This window comes from Lynx rufus, unplaced genomic scaffold (assembly GCF_022079265.1).
Source record: "Lynx rufus isolate CCGP_SWC_20201006 ecotype Redwood Valley unplaced genomic scaffold, mLynRuf1.p SCAF_9, whole genome shotgun sequence".
NCBI lineage: Eukaryota > Metazoa > Chordata > Mammalia > Carnivora > Felidae > Lynx > Lynx rufus.
Genome location: NW_025814897.1, coordinates 11288651 through 11305200, shown reverse-complemented (window position 1 = coordinate 11305200; position 16550 = coordinate 11288651). Strand labels below are relative to the sequence as shown.

The 16550-nt window shown below is 47.1% G+C and overlaps 1 protein-coding gene across 1 annotated transcript in view; it reads right to left on the bottom strand.

Moving 5' to 3' along the window:
• The window catches only part of NCAM1 (neural cell adhesion molecule 1), a 316387-nt gene that overhangs the window by 59249 nt on the left and 240588 nt on the right, over nt 1–16550 (bottom strand). Inside the window, exons 2-7 of the mRNA XM_047072349.1 lie at nt 5856–5930; nt 3947–4165; nt 2747–2890; nt 2222–2359; nt 935–1052; nt 323–489 (exon numbers count right to left, since the gene is read on the bottom strand). Of these exons, the coding sequence (XP_046928305.1) occupies nt 323–489; nt 935–1052; nt 2222–2359; nt 2747–2890; nt 3947–4165; nt 5856–5930 (861 nt within the window). The remainder of the gene's footprint in view (nt 1–322; nt 490–934; nt 1053–2221; nt 2360–2746; nt 2891–3946; nt 4166–5855; nt 5931–16550) is intronic.

Below are 16550 nucleotides of genomic sequence, written 5' to 3'. Positions count from 1 at the left end.
TGGTCTGGATTTCATTCTGGTTGTAACGGGAAGCCACGGGAGAATTTTAAAGGAAGGAATGGCGCTTGAGGCCGTTCTGGCTGCTGTGGGAGGGGCTGAAAGGGAGCACTGGTGGGGTGTGGGGGACCAGCTGGGAGCCTGTCTCACCGACCAGGGGAGGAGGCGGATGGCATGGAGTCGGGCTCAGGAGGGGCAGCTGGCAGACGCGGTTGCACTTGGAACAGATTCCGAGGCAGAGTGGACAGGGCCTTGCTGGTGGACTGAGCGTGCAGGGTCAGAGGAAGCGTGGCAGGGCAATGACCTTGACCCCAACTGTCCTTACCAAAGACTTTGAGGTGGATGGATGCATCCTGCTCTCCAGCCTTGTTCTCGGCGATGCACACGTACTCGGCCTCGTCGTTCTTATCCACCTTCCTGATGGTCAGCTCAGAACTGTCATCGCTGAAGACGTATTTGTCATCTTCTTCATTCTCTATCTGTTCCCCGTCCCTAATTGGTACAGAAATGCAAAGTACCATGATTTTGACCACAGAGGTATGATGTTTATTTTTAATCAGTTTCCATAAAATGCAGATCGAGCCCATGGGGAAGACTCGGTCTTCACATACAGTCAATACACCAAACTGTACTTCCACATATGCCTTAGATTCCTCCACCCAAACCTCTGTTTCTGTCCAAAGGCTTACAAACTGCACCTACAAACATTCCAAAGAGGGCCTCCAAGGCCATGCCCTCTGGTTCTGTCCCACCAACGGAAAATGAAGGGATCTGACACACAAGGCAAGAGAAGCTTGCAGAAGAGGATCCATCCTACACCGGAGCTGATATTCCCAAGCAGCCCATACCCGTTCCACTGAAATGCCAGCATGGAGCAGGCTCTGTGGCGGTGCCTTCTCCACTAGTCCCTGATAAAAGGCACGAGCCGGTCTCTTACTTTGTCCAGCTCATGGTGGGCTCTGGGAAGCCTTCAGCATCGCATATCAGGGTGACGGACTGGCCGAGGTTGGCGGTGGCATTCACTATGCTCTGCCTGGCCTGGACGGTGGGTGGCACTGAAGGAAAGAAGAACTGTCAGGGGTGGCTGTGAAAACCCGGAGGGACCCAGTGGCCTAGAGAAGAGGCACATCCGGGGGACCTCAGGTCGGAGGGTCACAGCCTAGAGGTCGAGTCCCGGGCAGCTGCAGGGCTAGTGTGAGGGATCTAAATTCAGACGTGTACAAAATAATTACTCTAAACGGAATAAATAAGGCACCCACAAGCATGCGTCAGTGTTTTTCAACAAGACAGAATGTCATTATATGTATAGCAACGTATAATACCGTTTTCCAACAGTACAGCTTTAGAAGCTACATTAGTATGTTTTATTCATTTAAAAATAGTATTCGACTTAAGAAATAGTATTCAACTTATACTAGCTATTTATCATTATATATTTTCTTAGTCAATGCGTATTAAACTTACAACTACCATGGTAAGTGGAACCTGATGTCCAAAAGGAGGCTCTTGATACTGGAAAAAGTCGGAAAAGCCTGTTCTCAGTGGCTAAATGGTTAATATACCAATTCAAAATGCATCAGCTTACCGAGTGACATTTCTCTGGGATTGTCATAAACAACCGTGTGCACAAAGTGTTTCTACCAAAAGGACTGGGAGGGGGAGAATTTGGCAAAAAATATATATCAACAGCCAAAACAATTTGACCACGATTTACTTATTTTCTTAGTACTGACATTATAATTTCCTGTAAACATCTTGTAAATGTCAGATCGATTCCACGGGTGTGTTTATGTGACACTGCAAATTAAAATTAATAAGCCCGTGGCCCAGGATTCTGACTATTCTGAGGACTGAATTGATTATAATATTTTCTTTGAACTTTGAGCCAGAGGACTAACCTCATGATTACAGTAGCATCAAGGACAATGAAGGATGAATAAGAATTTATCGGTAAGCATGGGGAAAGTTTCCAGTTCCGTAAGACAATGAAGGACATTCAAGAGTTGCACTAGAAGTCCTCGGAGTTGAGGGAGACCCAAAAGACAAGTGTATTAAGGAAAAAACAAAACAAACCAGAGGCTATGTAAGGAGGAGGGATTCAGCTGAGATGGATATGTGAGTCAGGACAGGATTTATTTAATAGACCAAAGAGGAAATTACAGAGGATGATTTGGGGGAACCAGGTTGCAGTAATGGAGAGAGCAGGAAGAACGGATCTCCTCACCATTCACAATGACCTGAATGTCCTTGAAGTTGATCTCCCCCCGTGCCAGGATCCTGCCCTCGCAGCGATAAGTGCCCTCATCTGTTTTCTTGATGCCCCGGATCTGCAGGTAGTTGTTGGACAGGACTATGAATCGGACTAGAAGAGACAAGAGGCGGGTTCATCCAAGGATCAGTCAGAGATCTCAGGTATCTGCAGGCAGGTCACAGAGCCTTTCCTCTTTCCTAGCTGCAATCTTACAGGTGGGGCTTTAAGCTGAAATATAGGAATATGTTCTTGGCTCTGACATACGGCCAAGAGCAAAAGTCTACTGGAAATTTGTCTTTCTCTTTGGAGAGAAAGTCAAGTGCCTGAATGGACAAGCTACAGACATACACCCATTCAGGACCTGGAAAGTGCATGTGGTTGGGGGACACTGGCATCTGAGTCTGGGCTGTAATGCTTCAGAGGCTGGCTGAGGTGGAAACCCTAGGGGACTTGGGGAGCTTGGGGGGAAAGGCAGCTGCCAGGGAATTCAGGCCTCACCGTCTTTTTTCAGGATGACATCCCGGCCTTTGTGTTTCCAGATGATGGTTGGGGGGAGGGAGCTGACCACATCACACACGATCACGGCATCTTCCCCCTCCCTGAACTCCTGTGGGGTTGGTGCATTCTTGAACATGAGCTTCTCTGGAAAATGAGCGAGAGAAGAGTGAGGGGAAACAGCTGGTCCTCCCATGCAGACCGCTTTACGCTAGAGCCATACTGCTTGGGTTGAGTTGTGGGCAACTCTCAATCCATATACCCAGTTGCACAGGACAGGGTCCCACCCCATACGTAGCCAAGACGCCAGGCAAAGCAGCTGGTATAATCAGGGGAATATGGCATCAATGTTTGGCAATCAATGCCTGTTCACTGAGTGCTGAATTTATCATACTTTGTGTACAAAAGGGTCTATGGAGGGAAACAAGAGTCTTTCCCAAGTGTTCCTTGCCATGTGGGGTAGTGCCAATGAAACACAAAGCACAGGTGGAATGAACTGGGAGAACACCTAGTCTACAACGATTGGTCATTAGTCCTTTCTCTGTCTCCCACTCTGTCTGACACCCCAAACTCAGCCTTCCTAGAGCAGTGAGGATTCTGAAGAACTGAAGAAAGGCAGGCTTAATGGCAGTAAATACTCCGGCAATCAATACTTTCCATTAGCTGTCACCCACCATTATACTGGCCAACGAGTATATGCATGATAACAAGGTAATGAGATGCCACCTCCAGACCTGGTTTCAATGACAATGGGAACTGCCAGCTCTGAGCGGCCCAGAGTGTTCAGATAATGATCCCCCACACCCCACCGAGCCTCTGGACTCCATTAGCAGCAGGGGAGAGTGAAATAAGAGGGAAAACCTGAATTGTACAACAGTCAGTCAACACTTGGGGAAGGGATGGGGAACTCTTAACAGCCCTCTGGGAACTGTGTAATTTGAAATTAGAGAACACAGGCCAGAGGGAGGCACCTGGGATCAGCATGAACCGGGGTTGTGAGTTCTGAGTTGGCCAAGGATCATTTAAGAACTCCTTAAATGGAGTCGGAGCTCCTATTAGCTCAGCTCAGAAAAGACTTAAGGAGTGGAAAGGAAGAAGCCCTCAGCTGGCCCTCTGCTGCCATCCCACTCTGCCTGCTGCCCACGTGTCTTTTGGCCAAAGGAGAGGACAGGGAATATGGAGGGAGACAGAGGAAGCTCTTACGGAAGATCTTCACGTTGACCGTGGCCTCTGACTCGCTGCCATCCTCGCCAGTGACCACACACTTGTAGATGCCGGCATCGTCAATGTTGGCATTGTAGATGGTGAGTGTGGAGGAAGAGTCATCATTCCACACCACGGAGATCCGCTGCTGGTTTGGGGTGAGCTTTTCTCCATTGGGGGAGAACCAGGAGATGTCTTTATCTTTGGCATCTCCTGCCACTAAAGAGGAAGAGATTATTTTCAAACCACTTCAGTTGGAAAGACAAAGTCCCCTCCAGGGTGACAGCAGGTTCTCAGTAAGAGCTACTGAACAAGAGATCACTGGGCTTGATGATCAGGGAGGGAGACCATGTACATTAGGACACAACACAGCCTAACTCTGTGCTTGATCGTTATGTACACAACACCACTTATAGTAATTGGAAAGAACTCAACCACCACGCGCGCCAGTATTTTTCAGAATACCCCGTGAGGGAAGAGAAGAGGCATTTGTTGAGGACCTACTGTGTGCCGGGCTCTAAATGAGGAGCTACAGCCCCACAAAATAGGGAGCAAAGGGAGTTAGTGTCTAGGATCGGAGCTCAACGGCGTAGCCAGTCTGAGCCAACTGATCAGCTGATTTTTGAGGGCTTAGATTATGGCCTCCAGAGAGGAGGATGAGACACCAGCTAGTCTAGGTGTGTGGATTCCAACCAGTTTTATTCTAGCATCTGCCGGCACACATTGGCCTGTCATTTCAGCACCCCACCTCAGACAGACAAATTATTCTCCTTAAATGCTGCAAAGAAGGCAGCCAGAACCACTCATGCGCCCTTTCCCTGGGCCCCCTGGGAGGGGGAGATGCCACTGCTTAGTGGTCTCCAACTCCGATCCGGAACAAGGGCTCTGGGCACCGCCTCTCTGCGCGGCGCCCTTCCGCAGGCCACACCGCCTGGCTCTGCACAGATGCTTAGTATGGAAATGAGGCAGCCTTCCTTTCAGGGCCCATCATGGTTTCAATAAATATCGCTATTTGCAAGATGTGCAGTGGGTTCCATGGCTGCATCTCCAGATCATTTAAATCGCTGCAATGAAGGCAAAGCCAGAGTGAACACATCCGGCGGCCACGCGCACCTCCGCCGGCGCAAATCGCGATTGCACTGAAAGGCCCCTCCCTGCCCAAAGCCGCTTGCTAGATGTCAGTCTACGCCTAGCTGAGCTCAACGTCCCCGGTTCTTCCATGATCCGAATCCTAGTCATGTCACAAGCAGAGAACCCAAAGCCTAATCACAAAGCTTTTACTCCACGTTTCCTGACGACTATCTGAGCTGTGGAAATGGGGCATGTTTTCTCAAGAAAAAACAAGGACACCAGCTTCCACAAACCCCAGAGCTCCGGGGGGAGCAATGGGACAGGATACAGGTGTTCACGACCGATCTGGAAAACCCAGGACCCGCAGCCTCACAGCAAAAGAGACACCGGGGCTCCATTTCCTTTCAGGCAAGTTTCAGACCTTCTTGGATTTTCCTGTTCTGGCAGATTCTAAGAAATAAGCCTTACACTGACCCACTGAAGCATTATTTCTGAGGCAGCGCTACTCTCCGTCATCATTTACAGAACTCTGGGTCGATATGGAACAGGGGATCTGCGGTGATTTGCTATTCTGGGAATTTGTGCCCAGACTTTCCTTGGAAAATCCCTAGACCTCCTCCATCACCCTGTGCAAGTCCAGATGACACATCTCACTGTGTCGGGGCGACCCTTTGAGAAGGGAAGGAAAAGGGCCTGAGGGCTTCTCTGGCTTTCCGCTCACAGGACTGGACCGGCAGCAAGGTGGTTCCAGGCACAACCAGTTCAGCACACACAGGCCACGGGCTTCTGCTCTGCTGGCCACCTTTCCTCAAACGCAGTGGGGGCACAGGGCACTTGCCTTGGCATAAGAAGAATTTGGATTCTCCAACGCTGATCTCCCCTTGGCTGGGGACAATATCCACCTGCAGAGAAACTGCAAAAGACAAAGTCCAGTTGAAACGCACATTAGGATTTTTGAGAACAAAACCCAGAGCTTCCATTCAAAAATAGGGTCTCCCACCTCACATTAAGAAAGAGTGAAGGCCAGGGCATCTGGGTGGCTTAGTCATTTGAGTGGCGGACTTCGGCTCAGGTCACGATCTCACTGTTCGTGAGTTTGAGTTCCGTGTCGGGCTCTGGGCTGACAGCTCGGAGCCTGGTGCCTGCTTTGGATTCTATGTCTCCCTCTTTCTCTCTGTCCCTCCCCCACTCACACTCTGTCTCTGTCTCTCTCAAAAATAAATAAACATTAACATTTTTTTAATTAAAAAAAAAAGAAAAAAAAAGAAAGAATGAAGGGAGGATGCTGTCTGGGTCGAGAGCTTGTCACCACCCAAAGAATCCCCAGTTCCTATGCCAAAGCCAGGAGTGGGCATGGTCCGGACCATTTCCTGTGGAATTTCTTTCCCCTTAGACAGTATGAGGGCCCTGGGGAATTTGGGGTGACTCTCGCTCTACATGTTTCTGATCTCTTGAGAAGGCTACGCTCCTGCTCCAAACAGAAGCACTTCTGGGATTCACAGAAATAAAAGATGAGCTCCTTTTGGATGTCAACCTGAAGCATTCCCAAGGCTGTGTGACGAGGGAAGCCTGTCACTCAGACCTCTGCACAGGGGTCTCCTGCCAGCTCCCCTTGTCACCACGCTTGATGACTACGGAAAAGGGTTCATTGTGATGATCCGGATGGATTTTGAAGCAGAAGATGCCAAAACGCTCACCCTGCCTCATGACGAGGGGACCCACACCCCTCTTTCTGTAAGAGGAGACAGCACACAACACCATTGCTACAGTCAGTCAGGCACTCCTCTGCAATGCTGCCGTGGCTGCCCTGCGGGACCCCCTGTCACTCCTAGTGACTCGTACAGAATTCTGATTTGAATATCCACACACTCGGTCATTCTCTTCCACCCATAAGACAAAATACGCTGCCCCTGGATGCCACAGATTGCTCTATCCATTCAGTTCCTCATTCACCTGCTCGGAGCAGATACCTGCTCCTCGTGAAAACAGAGTTTTAGGGTAGGGAAAAAATGCTTTTAGCCATTTGGATTCAAACTCCTTCTGCCTCCCATCCAAATCTGAAAGCTAAAAGCTAACGGACATTTGGTTCAATGCATGTAGCTTCTTAGAGCTGATGTGGAGGAGGGGCCTGGACTATACAGGCTGGGTAATAGAGACTCAGGGAGCCCTTCCTTAGAACAGCCATTTTCTCTGCACAGCAGACCGGGAGGGAATGCTGGTTGCCATGGAGACTGACTCCAGGCTGAGCTGCTGTCTGTGCTCTTGTGATGAAAGGACCATGGTGCTCAGCAGAGCCGAGGGATCAAAGGGCCTGCGTGGGGCTGGGAAGGGGAGCCTGGGGACATCCAGCTACTAGGGGAGGGTGGGGTCTTGCTAACCATCCACAACAGACAAAGCAGACCACGGAGAACCAGCAGAGGCTTCAGAAGGAGCCAGGGCACGAGTGAGGAATCAGGCACAGAGTTCAGGCCGGGGGAGGATGCTGAAGGCTCCACCGTGAGGGCAGGAGGGGCTACTCAGACTTCCCTGGTGCTGGTTGGGAAGAAATGGAGCAGTAATCCGGGGGCAGCCAGTCTCTCTCAGGCAACCTCACTGGGTTGAGTGGTGATGACTCATCTGGGGCCTAGATGGAACATCACTGGGAGCAATGAAAAGGCTCCCCTACCTTTCCTGAATTGCCACATAGCACACAGAGCTGCAAAGGAACCCAACACTCTGCAAGTGTCACTAGCTGTGGCTGCTACTGTCACTCTGGACAGAGCTAGGTGTGCTCGGTTTTGTTTTTTTTTTAATAAAAATTTGTTTTAAATGTTTATTTTTGAGAGAGAGAGAGAGAGAGAGAGCGAGCAGGGGAGGGGCAGAGAGAGAGGGAGACAGACTCTGAAGCAGGCTCCAGGCTCTGAGCTGTCAGCACAGAGCTCGACGTGGGGCTCGAACCCATGAACTGTGAGATCATGACCTGGGCCGAAGTTGGATGCTTAACCAACTGAGCCACCCAGGCACCCCCAGGTGCACTCAGTTCTACATGGAGGGAGCCAGAAAGAGTCTCAACCAGCACCAAGTTGCACGTCCTCATTTTCTGGATGAGAGAGAGAGGTAAAGTGACTTCACTAAGGTCGCCTCTATTTAGGGCCAGCCAGGGTGGTGGTGGTGGCAGCTGCAGAGCCCAGGCCACTCGGCTCCCAGGTAAATGTCCTTTCCATCATGCAGTGCTTCCTCTGTGAGTAGAGGATAAAACGTTTTCATTCATTCCGTTGAAGGAACGATCTGGAGACCCTGAAGAACAACCCTCAGATTCACCATCCCCTAACAGAACAGAGCAAGCCCAGAGCTGGTAAGGCCCTTCGTATCTGGGGGGCACAGGGCCTGACGGAGAGGGCCGCAGGCCAGCGCCCTCCATCGTGAGGCCAGCCAAGACCTTCCCGTCCATGTCTACGGCTCACTTTCCACGGAACAGTGGGTCCATGAAAGCCCAGGAGCTGCGCCTCTGTGATGTGTCACGTAAGCGATGGTCCTTGCTGGAGTTTACTGGGGCATTCTTCAGAGAATCAGAGGCATATTTCTGCCTGAAAGGTTCACTGGCCCACATGCTGAGCATTAGCAGCCAGCTTCAACATATGGATCCCGTTATTCTCACCGAGCCCTTATTGCTTTGAGAAGGATATTCTTATCCCAACTGAAAAAACAGCCTTCATTTTTTCGGCTCTTTTCAAACAGAACATGACTCTCCAGGGGCCAGAGAACATGGCGAGGCTCAAGAGTTTCATACCCAAATGTGGCCAGTATCCTTCTCTGGGCCGTGGAGAGCAATCAGAAACAAGACTTTCAAAGGAATTCCCAGCTCAGCCCGATCCCACGCACACATTTATCATCACAGAGGTTTTGGAAAGAAGACATATCCATTTTGACTCCTGGCACATAGGGAAAAGATAGTATGATTCCTCCTTCAAAACACCAGAATCAAAGCTGGGCCAGAGGAACCCCAGCCTCTCTGAAAGTCAATGCTTGGATGCTTTCCACTGAAGCACAATGGCTGATTCTTCTTCCCCAAATTCTGAACCTTGAATTATTAGGTTTAATAGCGGTACGTGGAAACCCTGCTCTAGTCTCCAAACTCTTTCCATGCACTTCGCGGTGCCCCTCGTCCTTTCTTACTCCATTAGGCCTTTCGTTGTTTGCAATAAAAATTCCTACCTCAACTTTTGCTTTTCTCCAGTTGCACATATAAGTGAAATTTCCTAACCAGGCATAACTCATACCTTTAAAGAAACCTAGGAAAACATTTCTCCCAGAAAAAGTATCTCAATTCTTGCTTTGCAACAAATGCTCTGCCATAACACCATGTGTTATCCTACTTCATCATGGATGCTTCCAAAGATACACGCTTTCACAGATGGGTGTCTGGACCTGAAGGGACCCAGGTGCTTCCAGCACCTTCCAATGAGTATTCGTGCCCCATGGCCCCCTACAGCCAGATCACTAGTTCTGGTTCACAAAACATAGTTTATTACTTCATCTGATGTTCACAATAGTTCCGAGACATAAGAAGGCTGACCTTATGGTCTCTGTTCTACACAAGAGAATATTAACGCTCAGAGAAGTAAAATAACTAGCCCAGGGGAATTCAGCTAATGAGCAGTCAATAATCAAAGTCATCTGATTCTAAGACTCCAGCTCTCCCTCCTACACTCCACAACCACCACTAATGTTTGTTTGCTTTCCTCGTGGACTCATTATGACCTACTGGTTACCATTTGCTCTCTTTCAAAATCATGGGCTGGAAACAGCAGAGTGTATGAACATCTTATAGTCAAGCTGCCGCCTTCATTTCTACCCTGGTTAATTCTAACTGGCCTCTTTGCCCACACAGATTATCATAGCATTATAACTCCTATTTCACAGGTGGGAAAGTGGAGGCTCAAAGCCATAGGAAATAATAATGGTGGAGTCCAGATTCCAAGCCAGGATGGTTAAACTCAAAAGCCCCAGATATCTCTCCCATACTCTTTCCATCCCTTGTGATCAGACAGAGAAAGGGTTCTCTTCAGAACAGAATGATTACCCCCTCTCCTCACCTCATTTAAAAAGTAAAATAACCCTGGGGGAGATCTGTATGTTTTCAAATGAGTTTTCTGTTTAAATGTTTTTTTTTTTTTAATTGATGCTACGTTAGAAAAGATGCAAACTTGTATAGCAAACAGCTTCAGATGTAGATAGAACTTTTGTAACTCAACTTTCTGGCAGAAGTAAGACAATTTCCTTTAGTTGCTAAAGAAAAGTGAATTCAAAATTTCAGTTCATAAAACATAAGGCATTTATCAGAAGAAGTAGAACTCTTACTAAGGCAAAGTAACAGAGAAAAATTATCTTGATTTCCAAAAGGAGATCATGGATTTCACTGGAGTCTACAACTTGTTGATTCTCTTTTAAAAAATTTTTTTTTCAAATGTTTTTATTTTTGAGAGAAAGAGAGAGAGAGAGACAGACAGACAGACAGACAGACACAGAGACTGAGTGTGAGCAGGAGAGGGGGAGAGAGAGGGAGACACAGAATCCGAAGAAGGCTCCAGGCTCTGAGTTGTCACAGCACAGAGCCCGATGCAGGGCTTGACCTCATGAACCACAAGATCATGACCTGAGCCGAAGTTGGATGCTTAACCGACTGAGCCACCCAGGTGCCCCGATGTTCTTTGGTTTTACTGGCTTTCTTTTCAGATTCTAATGTGCTCGAGGAGGTAGGAGCTGAGAAGAATGTAAACCCAGGTCTCTCCCAGGGCTAACTGAAAATATTTTCTTGTTGAATGGTGATAAAGACATTGATTGCTGAGGAAGATGGATTAGAGATGCGCAGTGGGCCCAGAATCAAGGTAAGAATTGGTCACCAATTCAAGAGAAGGGTGAACAACAGAATGTTACTCTGATAAGTGACAATTTACCACATAAGGGATTTTCTAGAACATATTTGATAACAGCTAAGAATTTTTAAAAAATTTTTTAAATGTTCATTTATTTTTGAGAGAGAGAGAGAGAGAGAGAGAGACAGAATGCGAGCAGGGGAGGGGCATAGACATAGGGAGACACAGAAACCGAAGCAGGCTCCAGGTTCTGAGCTGTCAGCATAGAGCCTGACGCAGCTCTCGAACTCACAAACCCTGAGATTATGACCTGAGCCAAAGTCAGTCATTTAACTGACTGAGCCAGCCAGGCATCCTGTTAACAGCTAAGAATTTTTGAACAAGGAATCAAAGTGTCAGTATATAGTATTTTGTTAGTTATTGTTCCAGAAATGAACCTTTAACATCACCATACTTAACCACTTCCATGGAGAGTTGCTTTTTATTTTTCAAAATCTAACTGAATGCTAAAATCTCTTTCGTGTGACTATACCTATGGGAAATCCAGATATCTGACCCAGGGGTGTAATAACAGAGGTGCCTCCACTTTTCAGCGGCAGTTTGCTCCATTAGCAAAGTACTCAAGGGAAAACATAGGGTAACTTTACTACCAAACCAACCAAACTCGATGAAGGCAAAACCAAAACCAACATGGCAGTATTGGAGCATGCTTGAAGCCCAAGACTCTGGACCAGACTGTTGAGTATGAATCTCAGATTTGCCACTTACTAACTGTGTAATCTTACCCATGGTATTTAACCTCTCAGTGCCTCTGCTTTCTCATCTGTAAAATGGGAACAAACAGAACCCTCTTCATGGGGCTGTTGGAAAGACAATATGAATTACTACATGTGAAGCACTTAGAATAATAATGTCTGACACTTAATAAATATTTTATGCTTAAATCTATGCTAACAATCCTTCCCAAAGAAATTATTTTGATCACAATTTTTGAGGGAGGCAATGTTTCTCTCCATGGTTTAAGATAAAGTAAACTTCCTGAACGATCCCATTGGTCAGGTAGCCCAATTCCATTCTACACTAATTTAGATATTTTTTGTTGTTGTTGTTATTGAGAGACAGAGACAGAACATGAGAAGGGGAGGGGCAGAGAGAGAGGGAGACGCAGAATCCGAAGCAGCTCTAGACTCTGAGTTGTCAGCACAGAGCCCGACGCGGGTCTTGAACTCACAAACCGCAACATCATGACCTGAGCCGAGGTCGGTTGCTTAACCGACTGAGCCACTCTAAATATCTAAAGGCATCCCTTTAGATATTTTTAATTGCCAGTCATGACTTTATTGGTATAAAAGATGACTGAATTCAATCAGAGGCAAAACCCCCCTAAAACTCAAAACAATAATGGAGGCTCTCTAGACAAGCCATTTTACCTTGGCCTCAGTTTTCTCATCTGTAAAATGGGGATGATGGTAAGACTGAACTCATGTGGCTGGACTGTCAGGATAATTAGATGTCTGGAGAGAGACATTGCTAAGTAGTCAGGGACTGGAGCCAGAAAGACCTGGGCCCAAACCCTAGCTTGGATGCCAAGTAACTCTGAGTTCTCAGGAGAATCTCAGAGCATATTTGCCACATGTATAAATGAAAATAACAACCCTACTGATGTCACAGGGATGTTGACAAGATTTAGAAAGGTAATGTATGTAAAGTACCAAACACCAGGCTGAGTTGGTTGTTTTTTACATGGCGATACATATGTGATAGTATTTTGAACTCTCTCTCTCTCTCTCTCTCTCTCTCACACACACACACACACACACACACACACACACCCCATACAAACAAAATCTCTAATAATGCTTGTAGTGAGAAAAAGATAATGGAACCTCTTATAGATTACTGGATTCAACCTGCCCAAAATCTCTTAAGGGTTATTTGTGTGTGTGTGTGTGTGTGTGTGTGTGTGTGTGTGTGTGTGTGTATCTATGTGTATATACAGTACATCCGCTGTGAGCCTCGATACATGTGTAAGATAATGCAACATGGCAGATTGCTATTTGTTGCAAATAGCAGCTGGACATAGGTAAGATTATCTCATTTGGGGAGAGAAAAACAAACTATTAGTTGCCCATACTTGACACATGGGCCCTAGAATTCTGGCTTGAGCTACTGTTGATAGCAGCCGGGAAGAGGAAGAAAATGAGATAGACTGTTCCACTTTCAAATATTAACCCAAAAGTTAAATGTCATTTTAAACGAACTGTAAAGTACGTGTTCTCAGAGATTTGGGCTTCAGGTTCTGTATAATGTGATCATGATGGCAGACCATATTCTAATTGCCAGTGGAAGCATCCTCATTGCTTACAGCTGGCTCACAGCAGTAACGGAAATCATCTCGAAGCCATCCTTAGGGCTGCTTGGCTAGGGCCCCATCTATGTAAGTGCTGAGAGTTCTAATTCCCATCGTAACCTAAACACCCAGAAATGATCTACATTGGGTATCCAGGCCAACTAAGTTTACAACCAAACCCTTGGGAAACCTGTGCGAGACCCCCAAAGGACTCAAACCCCTGGCTTCCCACAATATGTCAGCCATCCCAGTAAGGTGAAGGAAGCCGTTTGAGAAAGCTGTGGTCTTTCTCAGTTGAGAACACCAGTGCACATCAGATGTGGAAGAGAATTCACCACTGGAACGGGAAGCAAGGAGGAGTCTTGGGGGTGGTGGAGGGTCCATTCTTTATCCATTAGAATGCAGAAACCAAAGCTCCCCGTGTGAAAATAAAGCCATATGCAAAAGTTGCAGACGTATGCAGGCATTTCTAAACCAAATTTACTTCAGGAGATGCTGGGCACATACAACAGACAGGTTCCAAAGTCTTTCATTTTAATAAAGCCACCCAAACTGGGCAATGTATACTTGCAAAAGCCATGTAATAGGTAATCCTGGTGAAAAGTCTCTTCAGTGTCCTCAAATCTCATGACTCTTCCAGAGTGATGGGGGGAAGGGTGCAGAAGGTAGATGTGGCTTCAGAATTCTTCAGCTTTCCATGCCATGCGATACTATTATAGATACTGTGATAAGATAGCAAGGAAGAAAAACACCTGGGCATCACTGCACAACCGAAGCCTACATGACTGATCTGATATCCCTGCGCCCAGAACATTCTATCCTATGGGATTCTGGTAGCCAAACAACAGAAAACCCCTTGCCAGAGGCAGGAAGCTCTCTTTCTTAGTGTTATACATTACAAGAGCTGCTGGGGATCAGGAATAATTGGGTACCGGCTCTGTTTCACAGGACTGGCTTCAAGTCAGAACACAGAGCCAAGGCATATAACAGCTTCAGTTTTCCTGGCCTCCCCAGTTCCCCGGGTCAAATCACCATTTCATTAGGTCTGATCAAACGGTTTGCTCTTATAGAAAGAAAGAAGTCAGTGGTTTTAAGCCATCATTGTCTCCACGAACTGCCTAAAAGCTAGAAAACTTCACTAAGGTCACAACACAGTGTCCCGTGCTTCCGGTTATAGGGCAAGAAGATCTATACGTTGGTTTAATCTGTTCAGAAGTAATAGGCTGATGCTGGTGGCCAGGCCCTGACTCCCACCTCTAATCCCCATCCCCAGGAAAACACCCCGTTCTTATTAGGAGCACTCTGGAGCATCTTTAATGGGTAGTTGGAAGAAATGACACAATGGGCTACTAAGGAGGCCAAAATTGACCCAAACAATTTCCACACGACACCAGCAGATCAGGCACAGGAGAGAAGCCAGCCTGAATCTGATGAAAAGAAGCTTGTTTACTGTTTGTTTGCTTGTTTTAGTAGCGGGTCATAAAGGAAGGGGATGATCGAAGAATTTAAATGTATTTTTTTTGCCCCAAAGCAGCAAAAAGTCAGAAGTTTACTCAGAGAGTCTCAAAAGGGCCAGATTCCAGACGAGGAGTGAAACCCTTTCCGAGGGGGCCTTAGCCCGGTCTCACTCTTACAGTCCACAGGGGTGAAGACAGGAATGTTCCACGGCCCCTCGCACTAAGGAGCACACAGCTAAAGGCACGCGTGTGTGCCGAGAGGTGGCAAATGTGGTCTAGTTGCACTGTGACTTCTCAGTCTTCTACTGCACTGGATTCATGGCTGGGATTGTAGAGCTATTTAGCGACAAGGAAGGGCGAGCCAGAAAGGACCGGGTGGGTAATCTGCAGCCCCTTCCTTTCACAGATGGGAAACTCCAGGGGCAGAAGTCGAGGGTCCCCACTGCAAAATCTGGGACCTACAGTGTTGGCTCCATGTGCTGACCTCTGCCCTGAGGCCCCTTCTTACCTTTCTTGCAAGGCCTCTTCTTGCACGGGTTTCTCTCACCTGCTTTACCCTAGTGTCACCTCTGTCCCAGAAAAGCAGGCATCATCAAGTAAGAGAACTGCTCCAGTAAGCGCTGTTAAGAAAGCTGGACAAACAGCAGGTGCCCTGCTAAGTCCCAGCCCAAGCCAATGACAAGGTCCACTATTTCCAACACTGCCGTCACTTTTTAATGGAAGCTCAGCTTCCCGGCTTCCTTTTCCACCTGCCTTTCCCACTGTGTGCCTTTTCCAGGCCAGTGCTTTGCATGAAGCTGACATACTGAAATGCAGGGCCAGGATACAAATGGACAAATGGAACTCAGCTAAGGTTCTCCAGATAAAAAACATAAAATCTGTCAATCGGCCTCAAGAACCCTGGCCTTCTGAGTAAATTGCTGCATGCTATCTGAGGGCGTCCAGGATGCCCACGACCATGTTTTCTCAGGTCTCCTCTCGTGAAAACACTGCCTTGACAAAATGACTTAACTTCTTTTCTTCCAGCTGTAAAAAGATACTCATAAAAGGCGCATTGTTCCTCTCCCGCCCAGCAGCTTTTGCCAACATGGCAAGAAGTTGGAATTATATCTTCTAATCTTTGTCCAGCTGTTGTTTGCAGATGTTGTATTCTTTACACCCAGAAAATAGAAGTATAGAGAATGCTAGCACACAACTTCATCCTGAGAATTTCAGATCCTGCCCGTGTCTTTCAAAAATGTCCTTATGTGTTTGTAGCTTTAAGCACATCTGGGCTATTGAAGACACAAAGGCTTATAATCCCTCAAACAACCAGTGCAAAGAGTTGTTAAATTTGGTTTCTGTCAAGCGAAAAATTCATATTCTCAAACAAAGATATATATAAGTATGTGGTAATTATTATGTGCCAGTCACCCTACCAAGCACTTTATTGAATTCTTGTAATCCTCGTAACAATCCTACAAGATAGGTGCTTGTTATTATCCAAAGTGGAGAAAGAAGAAACTGAGGAACTGAGATGTTAAGTAACTGGCCCAAGGTCACAGAGCCAGTAAGTAGTAGAGCCATGATCTGAACCCATGTAGATCCGGCTTCATAATCCCTGATCTTACATAGATATTACTTACAGTCTCTTTTAAAGTCAACTGGCATGAAAAAGGGGTTGGTTCTGTGCTAGATGAGCTAAGCGCCTACGTAGAGAAAACCCCTACCTACTCAAGGATATACTCTGCTCAGACCCCAGGATATAGTGTTTCTGAAGAGGGGCCGGAAACAGGTTCCTTGAATCCTGAGCCCAGAAGGCCACACGCTTCTCCCCAGTGTAGCCCTGCCTTGTCTCCAAACTGAATCCTCTCTGCACTCCCCACCCCACC